Source organism: Schistocerca piceifrons, chromosome 2 (genome assembly GCF_021461385.2).
Source record: "Schistocerca piceifrons isolate TAMUIC-IGC-003096 chromosome 2, iqSchPice1.1, whole genome shotgun sequence".
NCBI classification, from domain to species: Eukaryota; Metazoa; Arthropoda; class Insecta; order Orthoptera; family Acrididae; genus Schistocerca; species Schistocerca piceifrons.
The window spans coordinates 529692449-529716554 of NC_060139.1; the positions used below are offsets into that span (position 1 = coordinate 529692449).

Genomic DNA, 24106 nt, shown 5'->3' on the forward strand with positions numbered 1-24106 from the left:
CTCAGGAAATGTCCTACCAACCGATCCCTTATTCTAGTGAAGTTACACCACAAATTTCTGGTCTTCGCTCTGCATGGGCCACAAAATCTCTGTGCACAAGATTAAAGGCCTTTAAAAATTATTTTACTTTCTTTTTCTAAAGACATAATTTACTTCATCGTGAAAGAATTTATTACATATATAACTAAAACGCCATTTATGCTAAATACCAAACCAAATAAAAATTTGTCGTGTTACGTGCGTATGTGTACCTCTAGCGAGCAAGCTGTTAGATGTGAATCATCGGCACTATATCTGAAAGCCGTTCCTTGTGTGGCTTCCGCTCTATGTAATTGATAGCGGACAGGATTATAATTCGAAAACAAATTACACAATTACTCTTCTAGCCAGCTGGATATTTTATGTTTAAAATACTTCCTTATTTCTTATCCACTTTTTATGTGCTACAGTCTTTTTCTACATTACAAAATTTGCTCCGCTAGGTTAAGGTTTTCTTATTTTCCCACTCACAACATGGTATTCTGTTAAATTATTACTTATTATGGCGCACGACCGACGCAGTATTCCATACGTTATACCGGATGTCTCTCCTAAGCGTCGTTACGTGCTCTTTCTCTAGAGTTACAGAAGATATCTACAATTTCTGTTTTGCATTGTGTAGCTGGACTCAATCCTAACAAATGATGCTCGGCTGGTCTTTCATATGACGGCTAGTGTCTACAGTAGGCGTGGGTTTGTTACCCTTTACAAGCAGAATTATTTTTTAACGAATGATAGAACGATCCCAAATTTAGTCCAGTGCGATATATGTCTATATTATACACGATTTAAACGTGTAGAACGCGAAACAATTATAAATGCAGCACAAAACGGAACCTTGCGTCTACAAACAATAAAAAATTTATAATTGCGTTTTATTAATATTAAACAGCATTATTAGCAATTACCAGAAACTCACTTTAGCAAAAATTTCTCTTCTCACTGCGGGTATGCCGAGTGCAGCCCTTAACACGTGTATGAAATATCAATTCAGTTGCGTAGATGAGCCGTGGCAGTTGATTTCCGTGGACACATGCCTTTTCGTTTGCTCGTCTCTACTACAGCGATACACAAGTCAAAAGAAAGGAAAACGAGCGAAAACACGACCAGTATGGTCATCAGTGTTTTTGACCGCTGTTAATGTAGTGGTGGTAACTTTGACACAGCGAACGATAACAGACCCTTTCAAGTACTAGGAAAGTCAATGTGCTGCTAGTTGCCGCAACCACAGTTCATGGAACGGAAAATCAGAAGGGAACTTACGATAACAATCGATGATGCCGTCGGGTGCTTAAACATATATAAATGAAAATATAACGCAGAGAGCAGTTATAGCTCTTGTCGAGTACAATGAAGGCTGCTCTGTTGCTTGTTGCTGGTAAGTATCGGCAGAATTTATAAACTTCCGTTCAACGTAAACCTCTTTTCTCTTACCTACATTTTACATAATTTAAGGTGTATTAATCCACTTGAAAAATCTTCTACGGTCGAAATAGAACAGTTAATTGCCGCAATTCACGAAGTAAAGGTCAGAATGCAAGACAGCTTAGTGTGTTGAGAGTGCTCTAGGAAGATTTTTCATTTCCTTGCGCTCGCGAACGATGGTAGTTCACAGATACGTGACGAACGGTGTTCGTGTTGTCCATTTGAAAAGTTTCAGTGGTTGAGAGTAATCCCCAAGCAGTTACAAGTGTTAATGTTCGCTGACTAGTTCTTATATACCCATGAGAAGCAAACTGGGAATTCTAGTGAGCAATCGAAGGGAAGATTTGTAGTGCCACTTGCAGATGAAAATAATGCGAAACATACTACAAAGTAAGGTGGATTTTACAAGTTCGCAAACGAAGAGGGTAACGTAAGTTAGGAAGGGATGAAGAATGTCAAACCAGTGGAATGACTGAGCCGTGAATATGGTATATAGCTACGACTATTAGACAATGTCAGTAGTAATCTCTTATTGTATGCTGAGGGATTGGTAGTTTGTAACAAAGAATACCTGTAGATAATATACTATTGACATAAAAAATTCGCTTTCTAAAAGAACTAGCACCTTGCCTTAAAAACTGGTAAGCAGAAAGCAGTTGTGGAAAACGAAACTGTCTGGAACCACGTGGCTGCTACGGCCGCAGGTTCGAATCCTGCCTCGGGCATGGATGTGTGTGATGTCTTTAGGTCAGTTAGGTTTAAGTAGTTCTAAGTCTAGGGCACTGATGACCTCAGATGTTAAATCCCATAGTGCGTAGAGCAATTTGAACCAATTTTTGAAAACTAAACGCATCATATTCTATCACAATGTTTTTTCTTAGACTGTAAATGAGAAGTTCTAGTAATCCCAGACTCTTCCTTGCATGATGTTCTAGGCTCTGCAAAACCTGATGGCCCGTTTCTAGTGATTATATATTATTTACCTCCTCGAGTATTTTTCCGTTCAGTGTTTCACATAATTTCTTCGTTGAAAGTAAGTTAGTAAGGTGTGTTAGCGCCACCGTAGGATGTTACATCTTTCTTAGATCAGCTAGATGGTTCTTAACAGGCCTCCCAACAGGGCAACAGACGTCTTTCATAGCCGACCACTTTGGTAACAGACGCTGCTCATTTTTGCAGCCGTCGTCAGCATGTAGAGAGTCGCTGACTACGTTGCCGCTTGTTCCAAGTCAAGAACGACGTGAATTTTTTCTGCTTGGTGGGTTGCCTGTTCCGCTATATCCGACGTACTGAGGTATGTCCTCGCCAGTTTTACTAACGTTGAGGTGTCACTGTCGGTGAAAATGACACGTCCGCCTTTTTTTTGCCCTTGAGAACAACATCTTCATTCGCCCCAGAAACCGCTGACTATCTTCACCTCAGCTCCCACGTTTTCTGACGAATTGGGTGCCTCTATCCTATTACCAAGCGACCAGCTATTAGAATTGGACTGTACTGCATTTGTAGTCTGGATCATTGAATGATGAACCCCACTCCAGGTCAAGGCATAATTCTTGGGGGCACAGACAATGTTCCTAACAATGGAAGAAGATGATATCGGCAAAACCACCAGACAATTAAAAAATGGCTCTAACAAAGGAACCTCCCCATCGCACCTTCCCCCACCCCCCCCCCCTTCCCAGATTTAGTTATAAGTTGGCACAGTGGATACACCTTGAAAACTGAACACAGATCAATCGAGAAAAGAGGAAGAAGTTGTGTGGAACTATGAAAAAAATAGCAAAATATACCATCTGAGTTGTCCATGCCCAAGATGGGCAACATTAAGGATTGTGAAAGCTGAGGAGCGCCGTGGTCCTGCGGTTAGAGTGAGTAGCTGCGGAATGAGAGGTCCTTGGTTCCAGTCTTCTCTCGAGTGAAGAGTTTAATTTTTTATTTTCAGACAATTATTATCTGTCCCTCCGTCCGTCTCCAAAATTCCAGGACATGTTCAGATTTGCTTGGACATATGCAGGATGTGACGGTCTACATACTGAAAAATTTGAAAACGTTAAAAACATATGTTTTGACAGAGCACAGGGAAAACTGTGCGACTGTGAAACTGATGCATTCATTTGTTGCAGTTTATGTGACACTCTTATGTTTTCATCACTTTTTTGGGAGTGATTATCACATCCACAAGAAAACCTAAATTGGGCAAGGTAGAAGAATCCTTTTACCCATTCGCCAAGTGTACAAGTTAGGTGGGTCGACAACATATTCCCGTCATGTGACGCACATGCTGTCACAAGTGTCGTATAGAATATATCAAACGTGTTTTCCTGTGGAGGAATCGGTTGACCTATGACCTTGCGATCTAATGTTATCGGTTCCCATTTGAGACGCACGTCCTTTCGTCTACTAATCACGCGGTTTTGCGGTGCGGTTGCAAAACACAGAAACTAAACTTATTACAGTCAACAGAGACGTCAATGAACGAACGGACAGATGATAACTTTGCGAAAATAAAGAAAGTACACTTTTCACTGGAGGGAAGACTTGAACCAATGACCTCTCATTTCGCAGCTGCTCACGCTAACCAAGGGACCACGGCATGGACTACTCAGTTTGTATATTTTGCTTACTTTTTTCATAGTTCCACACAACCTCTTCCTGTTTTCTCGATTGATCTGTGTTCAGTTTTTCAAGGCCTATCCACTGTGCCAACTTATATCTAAATCTGCAGGGGGTGCGATTGGGAGGTTCCCTTGTAAGCACTATGGGACTTAACATCTGAGGTCATCAGTCTCCTAGACTTCGAACTACGTAAACCTAACTAACCTATGGACCGCACACACATCCATGCCCGAGGCGGGATTCAAACCTGCGAACGTAGCAGCCGCGTGGTTCCGGACTGAAGCGCCTAGAACCGCTCGGCCACAGCGGGCGGCCCAAACAGTTACTCAGACAGACAGACACGCACAGACACATCTTAGGAAGTTAAATTTGTAGAATTAACACAGGAGTCCGGCAAGACGATGGGTTCTCACAGATTGACTTCATTCTGGTCTTAGACAAGGTATCAGGGAGTGGGATAAAGAACGGCAAGAGAAAAACATGGAAGGAGTCCATCTAGGACATGGCAGAGAAAGTTTTGAGATTAAATATCTCTCATTTGCTGACGATGTTTCAAAGGAGAAAAAAGATGCAAAGATAATGAGGGAAACACTTCACAAAATTGCAGTTTATACCTGATAACTAATATCGTATCAGAAAACCGAATACATTGAATATAGACACGGCATAGAAAAATAAGTACAAACAAAACACGGAAACATCAAAGTAGCTCATATGTTTCAGTATTTGTGAGAATGGACACTATCGAATGGGTCGGTAAGACAAAAGGTAAAGAAAGATTAAAGAAAATGGAGTTAGCGTACATTCACCCAAAACTGGTATAATAAAAGATCAGTATCATTCCAGGCAAAAATTAAAAGCTACGCTACATCAATTATACTGTAAAAACTTTACGAATCTGAATTCCGGATACGAACACACAGATATCTTTTAGGAACACGCAAGAACAAGGATTACAACCGGATGAAGACGATAAGATGAATACAGAAACATAGAAACATTCACACATACAATAAGAAGAAGGAGATTAAAGTCTTGCGATCATATTTAGAGAATGAATGAAAATACGATAGTGAAAAAGGCTTTTATTTCACTTACAAGTTAAAAGACACCACTAGATGGTTGGAGGAGACAAGAAAGGTCTCTAGAAGTTACCATACAGACTACGGAAAGATCCAGACTCCTAATCAATACTGCAAAATATCCTGTCCAACGACGAAATTCACTACCTGAAAGGATCATGTCAAATAAACAGAGGCAGGTCATCATCGAATGCACGAAGAAGATCTGGGAGATAAAAAGACAAAGATTTTACCCTCGACTTAGGTTGTAAATGGTCTATAATTAACCAACTTCAATAAAAAAATATATCAGTGTTAGGCACAGCCGTAGCAATTTTGTTACTGTCGCTAAATATTGATTTGACGATAAGCAGGCTGATCTCGTCCAGCACCTTCGTAAAACTCTCGCACTCACTGATAAAAAGGATCACTCTTCATTGTATTTTCTCTACCTTCTCAGTCTGTCCTACAGATTCAAGACGGGCGAGCAGTACACAGGAATCTACAGAATGTTAGCCATCTCTTTCATTGACGAATTTTATTCCTTAAGAACTTTCCAATAAATCTCAAGACATGCAACTGCTTATCCTGCAGTCTGTTTTGTGCAGTTGTTCCACTTATCGCTTCGGACAATTAATCCTTGGTATTTCATCGTTCCAGTGAATCTTCGCCAATAGTTTAACTTGACTGTTGTGTGTTTCCTCACGTGTTTAAGCGCAGTGCTTTAAAATTAATTACATTCAGGGTAGACTTCCAGCACCCCCACCTATCAACGATCCTCTGCAGATTTCCAATTTCCTACAGTCTTCTGACGTAGCAACCTCGCTACAGACAACAGTGTCGTCCGCGATATATCTTATGGACCTTCCGTCGTCATCACAAGATCATCTGTATACAGAGTGTTAAAGAAAGTGTTCCATGTTTTGAGAAACTATTGTATGGTTCGAAACAAAGAAAGGAAAAGATACCGTAACTATCTAAAATGCATACCTCATTAGGAATGAACACTTGTTCATCTCCGCTATTCTGAAGCTTATCTCGTCTACTGTAAGCTGTTGTTCAATCGCATCATTCACAGAATGCAGTAAACATTTGGGTAAACAAATGGGACCACCATACATTGTTGTTGAGTAACAACACACAACTGACATATACTCACCTATGTGTAAAACTGCTGTTCCACAATTAACAGAAACAAGACATCTAATACGAAGACCAATGCATACCGATAACGCGTACCAATAGAATTTAGACAGTTACAAACCAATTGTTACCGGACTAATGTTTACTGTGTCCAATGACGATAGAAATGGAAAAAAATGGCGAAAAGTTATGGTCTTACTGTAGTTATCAGGAATTATGTATCCCAGAATTGTTTGAATGAATGTAGAAATCAGAAGAAAAGTTTCACCTACTCCAAAAGGAGGGAAAGTTGCATTTGGTAAATAGCTAATGTCACTGAATTCACACAAATACTCGACATGAAAGTTAAAGCGGCAAATAAACAAAATACACTTGCGCGAACTTAGATGTAGAAGATACCCGTAAAGTGAACACTAAAGCCGTTCATTTGTGGTGCAATAATTTTAATAGTAAGTTTAATTAGGACTTGCAACACTTCATAGAAACTGTACTGTGTCACGGTAATGCTGTCTATCTGAAAATGTGGTGACCAGAAGTGGTTAATATTGTTATAACTTACTGTTAAAATAATGCCATAGAAACTTTCTTTCAAAGCAACAACTATTTGTGAATACTGATGTTACGAAGAGTTACGTCATTAGAGAAAACCAAATAAAATCATAAAATTACATTGGCTGCAAGATGGCCAGGCAAGCATACTTTTGTCACCGAAACATGTATTGCACTTGTATCACGTTTAGTTTGAACTGAGTGTCTGCGTTATCATAGCAGTGCTGCATTATATGAACAACTATAGTTACTACAGCTTTCTATTACAATATTTCTTCATTGAAAATGAGTTGTTAATTTAACGGATTCTTTTTTCTTTTCACTATATTTTTCGCTTATGACTTTCTCGGAATTTACGGTGAGGGGATAGGACAACATTGATGGTTAATGGGTTGGATCAATAGGCTTTGCTTTGACTAGACCAGTCTAATGTTCCAAGAAAACTACTATTACAATGGCATGCCTATCACACTACAATACAAATACTGTCCAGATCTTAATTTGCTATGAGCTGCTTGTGGCACGATGTAATTCTTATAATAAATATCAGTATTGACTGTAGGCTCTTCTTGATTAGCGATGAGCTTGGATAAACGTGGGCCACACGACTCTCTTCATTAATCCTAAAAGCCCTCTTGCGTCCATGTACTACGCTTGTACATGTGCTCGCTCACTTTTATTTTGTCTTCCCACTTATTATAACGCCATTTACACCACAATATCCATTTGGCATTTGCGCGCCAACACACGCGTCTGCAACACAGGACAGATGCTTCACAAGTAATCTCTGCCGGCTCTCTCATCCAACGATATTATTGTTTCATGATATCTATGCCTCGTTTCGTGCAAATATAATATCCCTGACATTGCCAGAGTATATACTACAACGACTTGACATAATTATTTCTTATTTATTCTTCCAACATGTATTACATTTCCATACCATCTGATTTATGAGAAAATACATAAACGCATATTGTTTCAGAAATGGTTTTTCAAGTCATGAAATAAAGTGGCTGCCAAGTACGTGAGGCAATGTGTTGTACTTTGTCAAGGTATTACGTACGACCTGCATTAGTGTCCCATCTATAAAGGAGGTGATCAAAATGAAGTTTGGTATTTCCCTTGTGAAATAGTAGGCTTCCATTTTCTCGCTGATGCACCTACCCTAAAATGTGTATACGGTTTATAGTGTCAAGAAGTGGTCGAGCTGAAAGTATACTTCTTAGAGCCCATGTCTTCCGGACATTTTGCTTACGTTTTCATGCAAACTATCACCTCCCAGAGTATGGAATCCTAATTTTACATCGTGTATATTGTGAACAGATACAGGCATATCACAGCTCGCTGTGGTTCCCTTGAAGTTATCTTTCCGACTATAAATTTTCTTTTATTGAGAGAGATGTGTTGAGTTATATCGGCAGTGAATTAGCGAATAAAATCAAAAATCTGGTCCGATACACAGTATTCTCGTAAATTATCCGCTAAATGCCATTTCGGAACCGTATCGAATTACGTTCGGAATAATTCATGGAACAAGGCATCGATGTGGGCTACATTGGGCACACTATGATTCAGAGCTGATGAGTATCGCAAGATTTCTGTTTGCAGAATCCATTTGGTTTTTAGTGGATGAGACGTTCCTCCTTTAAAAATGTCATCATCCGTGTGTGTAAAGGGGGTTCATTTATTCTGTAAAGTCAACGAGCAGGTTTTCAATCATGTGTGCTATTTCAAATCGTTTTGAATGCTTCGTCGCTCCTTTGACCTACAATTAACTGCTGCTAGTAGGAGAGAAAGACAGGAACTTATCGACATCTTCTCAGATACGGATACCTTTCCACTACTGAATAATTTTAGTTTATATTGTTCTGTCAGTTACATCAACGTCGACCAGCTGGGTATTCTGAAGCAACTGAGCGAAACATCCTTCCGTGGTGAAACAGTTTCTCAAAATCTATATCAGTAATTGACCTTCTCTCCATGATCTGTCTTGATGGTGCCAGTACGGTGAATGAGTGACTGAATAAGTGCTATAGATTTATATACTGTACCTATAATTGTTAAGATTTTTGGTAAGATCGGCTAGTGACTGTAATCTCATGGCTCCTTTCAGCTCTTGTTTTTTAACAAGGCACCGAAGTCACATAAATGTGTATCGAAGCTCTTATTGTATTGACAGAAACTTAGTAACATATCACTCGAACCATGACGGGTGTTCGCATTTCACTGAAACCTTACTCGGCACGTACAGTTCTACGATACTATTTCCAATGGTTGTAGAGTTGACCATTTTGTGTCTCACATCTTTGTAAATAGTGAAGCTGAATATTCGATCTTGACAGCCGAAATACTCTGCAGTTTATTTCCTGATATTATTGCTCCAGTAACGGTCTTTTGACACCAGTTTTCATTGAATTTGTAACAGCCGTATGTTCACTGATCTTCTCTTCCATGTTAACCGATTCGCGAACTTTAGGTCTGTTACCAGAACATGTAAGAATTTCCCTATGAATCGCTTCTGTTAACTAAACTGCTGGAGGTATTTCTCAGAAACGTCGTCCAGAACAGTCTCATGCAAATCCTGCCTGTAGCAACTCTTTTAATCGCATGACTCAAACATTTAATAGCTATGTGAATTTTGATAGTTAGTAAACGGCGTTGCAATTCTTTTACACTTGAGAAGTATGTAAATATTACGCTGAGTGATACACACTGGGACGCGCACGCTACACCTCTTATAGAAACGGTAAAAAGAGTTATCCCGCTTTAATTACTATCAATAAAGTTACTACACCAACTACGTTTTGCTGACGTAGCACTACATAATTCGGGATTTTTTTCCGCCTTAGGCTGTTGTAGGAAGGAACGTAAGTTTTAGATCATCTGTCTTCGTGTGTATTATTCTGTGGCTTTTCCCATGCGGTCGTCTTTTCATGTCTTCATTGCAATCAAATAATTTTCGAATGTATGGTCTGCGGTCCTAGGATAATGTTTTCGGAATACCTTCTTATGCATATCATGTCACTTTCAAAATCCAGAGATTGACACGTACCTAACTCTGCATTCACAGTGTTTGTGTAACTTAAATCGTAACATAAGACTTCGAGTTCTTCGTTGCCACTGTGAAATGTTTTGGTGTGTTGATTGACAAATTTTTTATGTGTTACATTTCAGATGTTTTTTAAAAACTATAAGAGTCACTTAGAAACGTAATAGGTACTGCAATAATGAACCGCAATGAATAATGCATTTCAAGTCACTAAATAAAGTGCTTCCAAAAGAATTAAAGAAAGGCGGAGATAACCGCAGGCAGGACCATACAAAACTATGATAAACAATAAGTAGCATAAACGAAAGGACTAAGGAGAATCATGTAACAATTACAAAGTCAAATGCAGACCACATAATAGACGCTGTGGCAGAAAGCGAGCACAATGAAAAAACTCTTATATTATTTACAGAAAACAACGTAATGTAATTGACAACTAATATTGAAAGAAACAGTTGCGAAATAAAATCAAGCTGCGTTTACACGGAACATATTTCTTGATCACTGTGTATAAAGAGAAGTACATGAGCCCTAAAGCTACCATATTAAGTTCTCATATATATCAGAAAACCAAACAAATAAAAATGGTACCTATAAATCTTTTCACGCAAGTGATTTTCAGAGGACGTTACAGGAACTGTGTTATAATAGGTTCCGTTCTTTACCTTGACGAGGAGAGAAAAACTGTTACAGAGTCATCCAATTGGAGGTATTAGTTCTTTTCAGTCAGATACCAGTTACATGATCATAAGGAGATGGGCTTACAGATTTTTCAATACTTTCATTCTCTACTACAAAGGAGAGAGCGGTCTGTTTGCTGTCAGAACCAAAGAAGAGCCTAACTTTTTCAGCCAAGTAACTGGCTAAGTTTTAGTGGGGAAGAGACAGTCGCAACTACATATTTCTAGGAGACAATTTACATCTCCGTCATTTGACTTGCTAGAAGGGAACCCCTTCAAAAACACAAGTGAGGCAAGAGCAAATATTTTCCGTTTAACTGTGAGATAACAACAATCCAACAGGAACTGGAGAGGCTACTGTATTTGCCCATTTATGCAGGAAGTTAATATCGAAAACTTGCCCGACATGATCAAACCGTGCTTGTCGCTGTGGATGCTCTCTTTTTTATTTTCAGGGAATTGCAGACTGTTCAAGTAGTGATCCATTTTTGTCATATACAGCATTACCAATTACCAGACGAGATGTTAGGCGGGCGGATGGAGTTCGAATTCCGAGCATTTGGGGGGTGTTTTCGAGTTCCAGCATTTGAATTCATCCAAGGAGCTTACGAAAGATTTTCTCTACTTGTGAGGATGTGTCGTTTGTTGCTGGTGCAGGCAATGCAGGCAATAATACGCTCGAGATTCGCACTCCCAGTCGCAGTGACAAGAGTATTCTACTTTCGTCGAACGGATTTCATCTGCGAGATTCGCCTTGGCCATGGGGACTCTGTGGTGCACGCCACTATTGTTTTATAGGTCAAGTTAATGACGACTAGAGTGACGTACCGGGTGATCAAAAAGTCAGTATAAATTTGAAAACTTAATAAACCACCGAATAATGTAGATAGAGAGGTAAAATTTGACACACGTGCTTGGAATGACATGAGGTTTGATTAGAACAAAAAAAAAGACACCTCATATTGCTAGAGATCTCTTGCGCGTGTCGTTTGGTGATGCTCGTCTGCTCAGCCGCCACTTTCGTCATGCTTGACCTCCCAGGTCCCCAGACCTCAGTCCGTGCGATTATTGGCTTTGGGGTTACCTGAAGTTGCAAGTGTATCGTGATCGACCGACATCTCTAGGGATGCTGAATGACAACATACGACGCCATTGCCTCACGATAACAGCGGACATGCTTTACAGTGCTGTTCAAAACATTATTCCTCGACTACAGCTATTGTTGAGGAATGATGGTGGACATATGGAGCATTTCCTGTAAAGAACGTAATCTTTGCTTTGTCTTACTTTTTTACGGTAAATATTACTATTCTGATCAGATGAAGCGCCATCTGTCGGACATTTTTTGAACTTTTTTTGTGGTTCTAATAAAACCCCATGTCATTCCAAGCATGTGTGTCAATTTGTACCTCTCTATCCACATTATTCCGTGATTTATTCAGTTTTAAAATTTGTACTGACTTTTTGATCACCCAGAATATGCTCCGATGTAATGGTTCTAATTCCCTGTAATTAAAATAATCCATGAGATTCGATTAGACAGTGAACAAGGTTGCAATATTGGGTCGATATTCTAGGGCCGAGTCGTACATCCTTCATTTTTTACCATTAGCTAAGCTCTATAAAAAATATATTTGCCAAATTTACCTATGCATCACTGATTAACGTGAATTTAAAACAAATAGAAAATGTATTAAAATAATTATTTAAACATGGTGAAAGAACGTTAGTCTCCTGAATAACTGATGTAGCAAACTTAAAAACGCTTATACTACAACGAAATGATAATTTAGCCGGTCAGTTAAATAGCTACACGGGGATCCTTCAAGTAGTGCTTAACCATGAAACCAAATTACAAACATTATCCAATCCCCTAAAGTTTGCATGGTTCTGTACTTTAGAGTTCGTAATTTCCCATTTATTTAGTAAAAGGCGATGGTCAGTGGAACACATAGTCTCCTGTCATCGATTAAACACAAAATACTCCTCAGTTCGTAAATAATTATAGTTCACTACAGAGTTCAACATATCAGAATTCATGTAATCACGAGTAGATGTGATAATATTATTAATAATTAATAATAATTACAAATTAGTTGTGATACAGTACCAGTTATATCCCACTTTTCACATCATCTACGTCGTCAGCATCGGGGACCATATCATTTTAGACGCACTGCCCCACCCGTCACCCAGAAGAAAGGGATGATTTGTGAGCTCCCCTTCATCACTTGTCACCTCAGCAATAGATGCTCAAAGAGCTTCTCACCCTCTCCTCTGAGTCATACCAGGCTACACCTCTGGGCAAGGATTATTTGACTCTTATCGGACATTTTACGATCCCATGATTGCATTCCCCTTCCCTGTCCATCTACAGTCAATGAAAGTCAAGTGTAGTTATCCTCCTGGTTCCCTCAGATACATGAAGTCCAGTATGGCCAACACTATGACATCATAACCTAAAATTGTAGATCCAATAAGGCGAACTCATTCACATCACAAATTCAGTGAAACTAACTGTCGAAGTCAACAATATCACAATAGGTCTAAGCGTCGTAGCTGTAATGTCACAACAAGTTCCCCTTCCGCCCGAAAGAAATCCTGCACCTAATGACTACATACATTACACAGTTGTGAGAGATGTGGTCTGGTTTACAAGACCACATATACACGATCAGTGTGCGATTCATGTTACATATGCCACCAGTTTACCGAAGGTAAGGCATGGAGAACGTCATCCTGCAGTCATGTATGGTGTAGATGCGGAGAATATGGTGATCTGGCAGGTTTACATAATTGAAAATATGTAAAACATTATAATTTTTCTTCAGTGTTAAAGATACATAGAGATAGTGATTTTACAGGTAATATCGCCTGCCTTCCGCATAATTTAGCTCTCAGCTCACCCGTTCCACGCATGGAAGGAAACCACCGATATCCTGTCACTAGCCGCTAGCTCGCCGGCAGCCAAGTGGCTACCGAATGTGGCTTAGTCGCATGTACAAGTGTCGGCCTCTCAGCCAAGTCAAAGCGTTCAACTCCCAGGTTAAAATGACTTTGGGTGGCTGAGAAGCTCGCCAGCATATGCGCTATGTGACACTGCGAATGAATTAGACGAACGAATATACTAGAAATGAAGCAGGTAACAGATTTTATTATACGTACTTTCAATAATATCCTGCTGCTTGAAAACAATCCACTGGGCAAAAGAAGTCTCACCAAGGCAGTCAATTGATTTTATTATTCACTACTTCAGTTAGCCTGGCTCTGTAATTCTTTTCATAGCTAAGTCTGTGTTATTTGCACTAAAGCCTGCATGCTGTTCGTGTTGCGGTAGAGTACGTCTTCAGATATTCTATATAAATGGAACAAAGATCCGTTATTCTCATACTGTAACTTCCCTGATTGTAGTGGGGTGGTTTTCATGTATGTCTTAAAGACCATCATTCTCAGACTCACACTACCAGACAACATCAGTATCTTTACCACACAGTGGAGATATGTTAGCATGTGGCAGAGTTCGTGCTACGTGTCAGTAGAGTTGCACTACACCTCAGTATTGTTATGCTAGTAGCTGGTACGTACATAGCATACTGTAGTGTTTCAGTGCTAAGTGGTAGAGTTGCACTAACAGTCATTTGACGAAATAGCGGCCTGTAATTATGTTCATCGATTTTTACAGCGCTGGTAGCAGTGGCGGAGGTCCACGGGCAACCAGAAGAGTCTACCACCGTCACCATTTCGAGTGACAATCTAACCACCAGCAACATCACAGCGGAGAGAACATTTTTGGCGAAGTCATCGTACACGGGAAATGACGATACCATTTGTGTAGAGTCAGACAACAACTTCTACTTGTATGTTAATGTGTTGAAGCTCTATTCTTGCTACCACCAGCTACGGAAAGGTAAATTACTTCAAACAACATGGTGTTCTCTATTCAAAATGGACAAGTTAAAATCAGATTGTTGAGTATAACATTTCGCGAAGGGTTCCACAGTGAATGGGAAAATATGAGTGAAATCAAATCATCAAGGAAGAGTGGCTACCCTTACGTTACAGTGCGCAACGCAAGAATCTCCACTTCATGAAAGTGCAACTCCTCATGAATCTCCACCAAAACCATTCACAGAAAAGTGCTGCTCGTATTTAAATCACTTTTGGGAGTAATCTGCGTTCCCCTTAAATCTGCTGCATTATTTAAATCTTATACAATTCTTTTATGAGTGGTATGTTGTGTAACGCGACGTCAAGTTTCAAAATTTAAGAAAAGAGATATTTTAACAGGCGACGGAAGTTGCTACGAGTGACGTGGTAATAACGTTTGGTTAATTTCCACAGTGAATGTGTTTGCAGCATTGTGCACAAACCTATACTAAGTTAAACACTCGAAGGTTGTAGGCAAGGCACCCTTTTCGTCGTACCCTGTAGAAGGCCAACAACGCAATTAGTGTATATAAACAATACCCGTCACACGCTTAGGAACAAGTAGAAACGGGCTTACAATAAGTTTTAAATTTAGCGATGCGTTGACGTAGAGACGAAGAATTAGATGAATTTGGGAATGGTAAGTGAACGTACTGGTTTACACCTCGTCGGAATGATCATGTTGACATTAAATTAGTGCACACACGCATTCACTTTCCTAGTGACAGACACCTACAATCTACCATCAGACCGAAATGTATGCTACTTATAGACGATGATACACTGTACTAGTAATCAACCGTATAAGCCGTGCATAAATTACCCAAATCTGAGGCGTTTCTAAATAGCAACATGCCTCACATATAAATTAGGAGCCAGTGAAGGTTGCATAAAGAATGTCGTAAAAGCATGCTACTTACGCCAGACCAAAATATCGAGAAAGAAGGAGAGGGAAATAGCGTAGTCTTCATACTAGTTCATAGTCTTCATACTAGTTCATACTTCATACTAGTCTTCATACTTCGTACTAGTTAGCACAAGAGCAACTATTACATAAAAGGTAAAAAATTTAAGTATATCCTTGAAAGGCTTTCAGATTCATCTGTTGTAGTAAGTTTAGAAGAAAGCTTTAGCTGAAATGTACAGTCCTTCAAAGTTGTGTCGTGTATTTAAACCGTCCCAATAGTCTTAATAATACCAGCAACCTGCTAAATAATTCTAAAACTTTTCTGTAAAAGCGTCGTAGAACAGATGGAGACAAAGAAAAATAAAGTGTAAGTGTGCAACTGTGCAGATTTACCGTCGTCTTAACGTTAATGATGTAGTTGTAGCAGTAATTAATATGTAGATAGACATGTCTGCAAAACAAGCTGTAAAATCTACATTCATAGTAAGTTTGTTAATACACAATTACGATATTATTGCGTTTTGCTTCTCGTGGCCGCTATTGGAAGCAGGCTGAGACACTGCAGTCATCAAGTACAGTGGTTAAGAAAACGCTTCTTCAGTCGAAGCTTTCAGGGCAGCGATGCTTATACTATCAAGCTGTTCATCGTGTTCTCGCGAAGTATCACGAAAAAAACTGACGATTAGCCGACGGAAATGCCCCCAGTCCGAGGTGCAATAATATTTGGCCGATTAACAAACAGAAGATTGCCACGTTTCTAGCACAGAGGTGAAGTCCATTAACTTCGGCAGGGATCGTACAGCGCAACACTGGCTCAATATGAATCCTCTAGAGTTGGGGAAAATGAAAGGACTCACTACTACAAACTTTTGGTCTCTGTCAAAACAATTGACATTTTGGTCATCTTGCTCTCTTCACCCTTGGCATTCTCAGTCATGGATGAAGGTACCGGATTCATGTGGTGTGTCCACGGGGTGATTTTTTCCATCGTGTGCGAACTCTACAATTTGATCGATGGGCGGATACGGAACAAAAAAGGTCTAACGAACTTTTGCCCGGTAGTGGTTTCCTTGTTGATGACCGTTTATTTATATATTGTTACAGAAACTGCAGTCTAATACGCGCTGTACCATGCAGCCACTGTTACAGTATTGCTGAAGATTGTTTTCATGTGCCATTAACTCATGCATGTACGTGTCGTAGCATGTTATGTCTCACACGTTGACATCAGCCAAACTGCTTCCGAACAGTGTCAAAGGCAGCATGAATATGCTGCTCTAGTATCTCCACGACTGGAATGGGCTCTGCATACACGATACTTTTCAGATGGTCCAATAAACAGAAATCGCACGGGTTAATATCAGGTGAACGGGCAGGCCATGCACCTGGAACCCTTCGACCGATCCATCGAGCAGTGAAGACACGACTGATATGCGTCCGGACGTTAACGGTTAAGTGAACTGGAGCGCCATCATATGGCAGCCACAGAGCGCTTCTAATCATCAAAGGCAATTCTTCCAGCATGGTGGGAGGGGCGAGTGACCTTCAAGAAACGCAGATAGTTGTGGCCTATTGGGAGGAATGCAAGTGAGACTGGTCCGAAAATGCGGGCGCCTGTTATCATCGATGCTGATGATTCGATATCACCATTCCATGGGAGTTATGCATGCAGTCGGACGCATGACTATTATGGAAGTTGAACATACCAATCCGTGTAAAGGTAGCATCTTCTGCCAACAGGATGGATGCCACAAATACCGAAATCGTTGTTGCCTGGTGAAGGGACCAGTTAAAAAACAGCCCGCAATGTGGAATGTCTGCTGTTAGTAAGCCCTGGACACGCTGTAAGTTATAAGGACAGTTAACAGTTGTTATGGAGAACGTTCCACACGGTCGTCTGGATTACCCTGTCCTGGGGGGCCCACTGTCTGGTACTGACAAGGTGGTCAATCTTCACGGTGTTAATCACATTTTCCTCCAAGTCTGATATCCGTATGTTTCTGGCACGTCTTTCATAATTTCCGGCTTCCTGAAAGGACCCTGTCCCAGAATAACGGCGAAGCACTCTTGCAAACACGGAATACTGTCGTTGTCGTCGGCAGGAATAGGTTTCGTGATTCAACCTTGCTGCCCGCCGCCCGTTGTCATTCGCCTTTCCGTAAGTAAATACAATGTCGGCATGCTGCCGGCTGGAGTGTCCGAGCGGTTGTAGGCGCTACATCTGGAACTGCGCGACCGCTGCGGTCACAGGTTCGAATCCTGCCTCGGACATGGATGTGTGTGATGTCCTTAGGTTAGTTAGGTTTAAGTATTTCTAAGTTCTAGGTGAATGATGACCTCAGAAGTTAAGTCCCATAGTGCTGAGAGCCATTTGAACCATTTTGTCGGCAAGCTCTAGATTCGAATACGGAGCCATTGTGTACAACGCTGTATCATGTCCACAAAAAGGTGAGTAAGCAACAGAAGTGCATCGCGCTCAGAATTACCAATTACTATGACAGGAGAGTGTGCTAAGACATGACGTATGAGGAACATTGCCGCCCTCTAGGAGGAAACCGTGCATACTGTAACTGTCACTAGGTGGTACAGCAGTCTCTGTAAGAATGTACGATTGAATTAATGGTCTTTAGCATGAGAACCATGCATTACCGGAAATAAATTAATTAGACGTTTTTGGTCCGTATCCTCTTATCGATCAATCCCTAGAGTTTGTACACGGTGAAAAAAATCACCCCGTCTAATTCTGAGGACATGTAATGTAATTGAACGATAGGCTAACACCGACGCCAAAGGTTTCGATTATTACATGCAATGTAACAGCATAATACAGCTGATGTCTGTTTTAAAGAGCACAAATGCGCTGTTAGTGCCCTTCATAAAGATGTCTTTCTTGTTTTCAACGAGACTATGTCTTTCTAGTGACAAAGTACTACGGACACAGAGGCGAATTTTAAGAGTGTGTCCTGTAATGTCAGCAGCTAGAAGAGTGTGTGAGACCGTCTAATAGAGCAAGATCTATTGGAAAAGTGCCCGTCCAACCACAGAGTGGCGCATTTTCTAATGTGGTCTCTGGCTATTTTCTCCAGAACTCGATCAACTTCTACCATTACAAGGCACAAATCCGCCTAATTGTCATTTTTCTGCAATTCTTCTTTGTCTATGTTCATTATATCTCAACATGCCGCCACGTTTTTACTTGAATCATGAATTTAATTTAGTGCAGGTCGCCTATATTGGATTTTCTCAATTTTTCGTACTTCTTCTTATGTTTGGCACTTGGTGCGCTATTTACATGACGACGAGAAGAGTATCTTTCTTAGGCGTTTAACGCATATAAGTGTCCTATCCGAACTATTAAAACCTTTACGTACACAGATCACTGACACATTATAAAATTATTCTTATGTTACTTTAAAAATTTTCTGTATTAATTGACGTTGCCTTATACTTTCTCTCAGAGATGCTTGATCGGGCGAACGTTCTACCTCCGCTCTTTCATTTTAGTATTTTTGTCCCTTCCGGCAGACACAGCCCACAGTGAGAATTGCTAGATTCAGAAACGAAGTGGGTTTTATTATAGCGGGTACCGTTAGTACGATAAAACACACCAGAAGAGAATCCCGATTTGCTATTGAAGAATTGGCGTATAACATGTTCTCCAGAGGTCAACTGTTTCGCCTCAGCATTCACACGTACAAGCCTTCAGAAGTTATCCCTTATTTTGTTTTAAATAGCTTGTGCGTATCTCACAATACACGCCGTTAAGCGAATATCTCCATCTCCTGTGTCATAAAATGTGTCTCCTTTGCAGCCCAATGGTACTGGTTGAGCACACAAATTACAGCAACCGATGGCTGGCGATGTTGACTAGCACCCATCTCGAGAATCCCTGGATCCCCACGCCCATATCCCGATATTACTGTTTCACCCACCGATGGAAGGAGTCGGATTTTGACTTGCAGCACACAAAGTCAAGCAACATACACTGTGACAACCACATAGGCTCATTATGGACGCACATTATTACTTTGACTAGAATACGAGGGCCACAAACCTCACAGAATCTTTGAAATTTTCAAGTGCGTCAGTTAATTGCTGCTCATGTGAGTTAAGAAACGATGGAAACTCTTAGCATAAAAAGATACACACACACACACACACACACACACACCTGTGTATTTCATGTGTTAAATATAATACCTACGCCTTAAGTACTCACGTCATTAGCAATCAATTTTTCCTGAAATTGTAACAAATTTCTCATTAAATTACTCTCTTTACTGTCTCGTCATTTAATTTTCATCATTAAATTCACCTCACGCATGTATATGTTCACACTCATCTCACTATTGACTGTCGCCTCTCACATCTTTTTGCGAAAAAGTTCAACTATTTCCTGTCTCTTGTTTTTCGTCAATACTCACAGACACACATGGGACATAGTATATCATTACCCTTGACTAAGTGCTAAGTGAGTACCATTGCCGTAAGTAGCTACCATTCCCCTAGGAGGTCGCCATTGTCCCTTTGGGATGGCACTGTTCCCTCAAAATAGAAGAATCTGCCCTTAATGATATGTCTCTGATGTCACGAATCTGGCAGTCCTGCGCCAGCTTCCCCTTAACATAAGGCAGCTGTGTAACTGAGAAAAAAACTACTACCATTTTTAGCGATATGCAAAGCGAGTAAAACCTACATGATCAAAAACGGATAGCAGTATGAGAACTCTCGACTGAGAGAAACAGAAAGTTATTTTTATAAGCAAGACCCAAACAGATTATGCTTTCTCTGTAATTGATATTAATATTCAATGCGACGCTTCTTGAAATACCAGAACACTTCAGCTTATTTGCTTATCGATCTCAGTAAGCTGGAGAGACAGTCGCAACGTATTGAGGGCACTGAGCAGGTACCGCTCGTGATCAAATACAACAATGAATGACGAAATCGTAAAAAAAAGTACTATGGCACCGTACAAATTGTACATAAACGTTATCGTGCTTGAATATTTGCAGTAGCGTAGAAGTGTTCAGATGAGTCAAGTAGAGTGGCAGCGGTTATGAGACAGTCTGGCATTCACTGAAGGCAAGCTCACCACTGAATGTAATTCACACCTACTGTGTAGGACATGTCGGTAATCCGTATTGGAGATTGCAGTCCAGGTGGAAATTTCCGTCACGCAGTCTCTTAGGCTAAGCGGTCGACAGCTTCATTGCCAGTGATCGCACAGTGTTATTTCAGCCAAGCGATAGCTCATCTATTCCAACACTTCAATAATCATTTATATAAATGGTTTATGGGTTAACAGGTTCAAAAGTTTTTAGTACTGCAAGAGGTGATATAGAATCACTGAGCAGAAAACGTAGAGGAGCTGTCACCCTGAAACAGAACGAAATGCTGATAGTATCGTAAGAATTTGCATGGTCGTGTCTCTTGCCACTGCTGGTAATCTGAATACACCTGACTTCTGCTAACATGGTACGCAGTTGGAGTAGATATACAGGGTGATTCAAAAAGAATACCACAACTTTAGGAATTTAAAACTCTGCAACGACAAAAGGCAGAGCCAAGCACTATCTGTCGGCAAATTAAGGGAGCTATAAAGTTTCTTTTAGTTGTACATTTCTTCGCTTGAGGTACTGTTGACTAGGCGTCAGCGTCAGTTGATGCTAAGATGGCGACCGCTCAACAGAAAGCTTTTTGTGTTATTGAGTACGGCAGAAGTGAATCGACGACAGTTGTTCAGCGTGCATTTCGAACGAAGTATGGTGTTAAACCTCCTGATAGCTGGTGTATTAAACGTTGGTATAAACAGTTTACAGAGAATGGGTGTTTGTGCAAAGCGAAAAGTTCTGGACTTCATCACTGGCCTCCAAGAAGCCCTGATCTTACCCCCTACGATTTTTTCTTATGGGGGCACGTTAAGGATATGGTGTTTTGGCCACCTCTCCCAGCCATCATTGGTGTTTTGAAACGAGAAATAACAGCAGCTATCCAAACTGTTACGCCTGATATGCTATAGAGAGTGTGGAACGAGTTGGAATATCGGGTTGATATTGCTCGTGTGTCTGGAGGGGGCCATATTGAACATCTCTGAACTTGATTTTGAGTGAAAAAAAAACTTTTTAAATACTCTTTGCAATGATGTATAACAGAAGGTTATATTATGTTTCTTTCATAAAATACACATTTTTAAAGTTGTGGTATTCTTTTTGAATCACCCTGTACTTTTTAAACCGGACACTGTCTTAATACAGAATCGAGGTTTTATTTTTAATGAGAGTCTGAGGTAGCGCCAGTTATTAAGTTCACCTTTGACAGTTTCATTCGGAAAGGAACTTAATACCTGTTTAGCTCACGTTCTCTAATGATCATTCCTGATATCTCCTGAGTATCTAAATACGCATGGAATAGTGGAGGAAGCACTAAAATGATGCAGAAGCTTCCATTTCAATAGATTATGGTGTCATTGGAGCCTATCGATCTCGGATTGTTGGATTCATATTGAACGCTTCTAAGAAGAAATTTGGTGCAGAGAGATTAATAGCGTGGGTGGGGTGGAGGTGGCAAGTGGATAGTCCTTACTTGTGTGTGTGTTATATTAAATACAAACCTGGGAATGTGAAGTGAGAAGTTAAATGTGCTACTGAGCTCAAAGCAAGATAACTTACATGAAATTTATAGTATCCTTGGTGTGAAAACCGATCTTATTCATAAGCAAATAAATAAGCAAAACAATAATTTCACGCTAAACAATAATATCCAAATATATAATACTGGGCTCACAACTTTGTCGCCGAGGCTGTTTCTTCAGTAAGTGTTTTGAATATACGGTTGCTGGCGACCGGCAGTGTTCACCATTCCCCAAATCACAAACTCAGGGACCGCCAGATCAGTTCCCAGCATACGAAACTGATGTACCTGAGGTTATCGTCGTTTGGCATGTTACTGGATACATGTGTTGCTTATTGAATGCTTCGCACGCCAGGAGCGTTACCCTCCTAGAGGAACTTGGTTCTAGTGACATCCTCAAACTCGCGAAATGAGCCAGGCGTCATGTGCACTTCCGTTGCCCATCTTCCAACTTTCTGCTATCGTGCAAGTAAGGACAGGAATCAGGTAACATAGCACGCTGGTCAACAGTTACGGCGGTTGCGCCATTATTACGGCACTCGTAGTAACATTCACCGCCTATTAAGCATGTATTTGTAAAATGTAGGACTGAGAAAAATACAGGAGGAACCACGTTTTATCACTGATATACGACCGTAACATAATCTTCTGACAGTGCTGAAAGTGAAATTGATGCTATGTAAGAAAAGGGGAAGACTTTCCGTTGTCGTATGAGTGGTAAATTTAAACGTGCTGCGTTATTTTCATACATGCTACTGTTAATGATAAATATTTCCATTCTTTGCAGTTTACGTGGTGAGACCAAGGAGTCAGTGTGAACCACACCTGTCAGATTGTCCCAGGCACTAGGAGTATTGCAACTATGTGGGCTCAGCTTGAAGAGACTGATTCGTCTGCGAGTGAGTGAGGACTAAATGGCTGTCCTGCTGACTGAAGACATCTGCTGTTTCCAGAGGAGCCAAGAAACTGCAAGAGCATCAGAACTTAGCTAGTTTACTCAAACATCTTTCGCTTGTTTCTGTAACAGTTGTATACTGACACATTAAAAGTGTAGTTTCATGACGTCAACTGTTATATTCAAACTGCAGAAGATATTCTCTATCTATAGGTTGACGTGATTACTGTCAAGCTGTGGCTTATTATTAATAACATCAAATCCAATTTATCCTTCATTCACGCTGACCTCTTATAATCCCAATACTCAATTCCAGCCATAACACATTGACTGCCACGAGGACACCGGTGGCCACAGGTAAGACTTATGACTGACGCCCTGGCTTGTCCTTGCCTCGCCTGGTTGATACCTGAAACATCCGTAATCCAGAGGAAACTGTGGCATATCTGACTATAGTGTCTGGTTTTATTGCAAGTAATAAGGCAAAGTGAACTGTGAAAGATCACTCCATGATGCGGGTTAACATTGTCGATGTAGTAAAAGTGATCATGTACCGTCTCAGTTACTAGCCCTTCTGGATTGAAACTTAAATACAAGGGCGTGCCGAAAAGTAATGTCTCCGAATTATTGTATGTGGAAACTTATAAATCTTTTTAATTAAAATAAATTTTAATTAACATTTACACCCTTATTATTTATGTGTATATGTTTATTTCTCGTCATAGGCACCTTGTTTATACCAACGAGATAACAGTTTCTTGATATCGTCAGTGTAGAATGTCTGACTTAGCTGAAAAGGCTGCAATCTTACTTCTACTTTCGCCGCTTCTAGGGGGCTGATAACCTCAGATGTTACGTCCCATAGTGTTTAGAGCCGTTTGAACAATTTTCAACTGCTTCATCACTATCAAAGTGAAATTCTCGAAAGTTTCCTTCGAGTTTGGAACTCGATGAAGGGCGGATGAGGCCAAATCGGGATTAAATGGAAGATGACCTATGACCTCGTATATAAGGTGTCGGGTAGTTACACATGTTGCTCAATAATTTTTAAGTCCATTTGATGCCATGATTTTCCGATTAACAGACACTGACTTTTGAATTTCAGTTATTAACGGCATTTATTCAATGAAAAAATACATACACTTTTAACCACCCTAGTACCACTGAAGTCAATATAAT

At 40.3% G+C, this 24106-nt stretch overlaps 1 protein-coding gene across 1 annotated transcript; it reads left to right on the forward strand.

The window, feature by feature from the left end:
• The first annotated feature begins 1275 nt into the window (after positions 1-1275).
• Positions 1276-23052, forward strand: LOC124777558. The gene is made up of 3 exons (XM_047253014.1): positions 1276-1417; positions 14248-14472; positions 22820-23052. Exons 1-3 carry the CDS (start codon positions 1390-1392, stop codon positions 22879-22881), a joined length of 315 nt encoding a protein of 104 aa, XP_047108970.1. The 5' UTR covers positions 1276-1389; the 3' UTR covers positions 22882-23052.
• The last annotated feature ends 1054 nt before the right edge of the window (positions 23053-24106 follow it).

What these genes read in the sequence shown, in the direction of transcription:
- LOC124777558 (XM_047253014.1), top strand. Translation starts at nt 1,390, where the DNA reads ATGAAGGCTGCTCTGTTGCTTGTTGCTG. An exon ending in TGCTCTGTTGCTTGTTGCTG is followed by an intron (nt 1,418 to 14,247) that starts GTAAGTATCGGC and finishes CGATTTTTACAG; the next exon opens with CGCTGGTAGCAGTGGCGGAG. An exon ending in CTACCACCAGCTACGGAAAG is followed by an intron (nt 14,473 to 22,819) that starts GTAAATTACTTC and finishes CATTCTTTGCAG; the next exon opens with TTTACGTGGTGAGACCAAGG.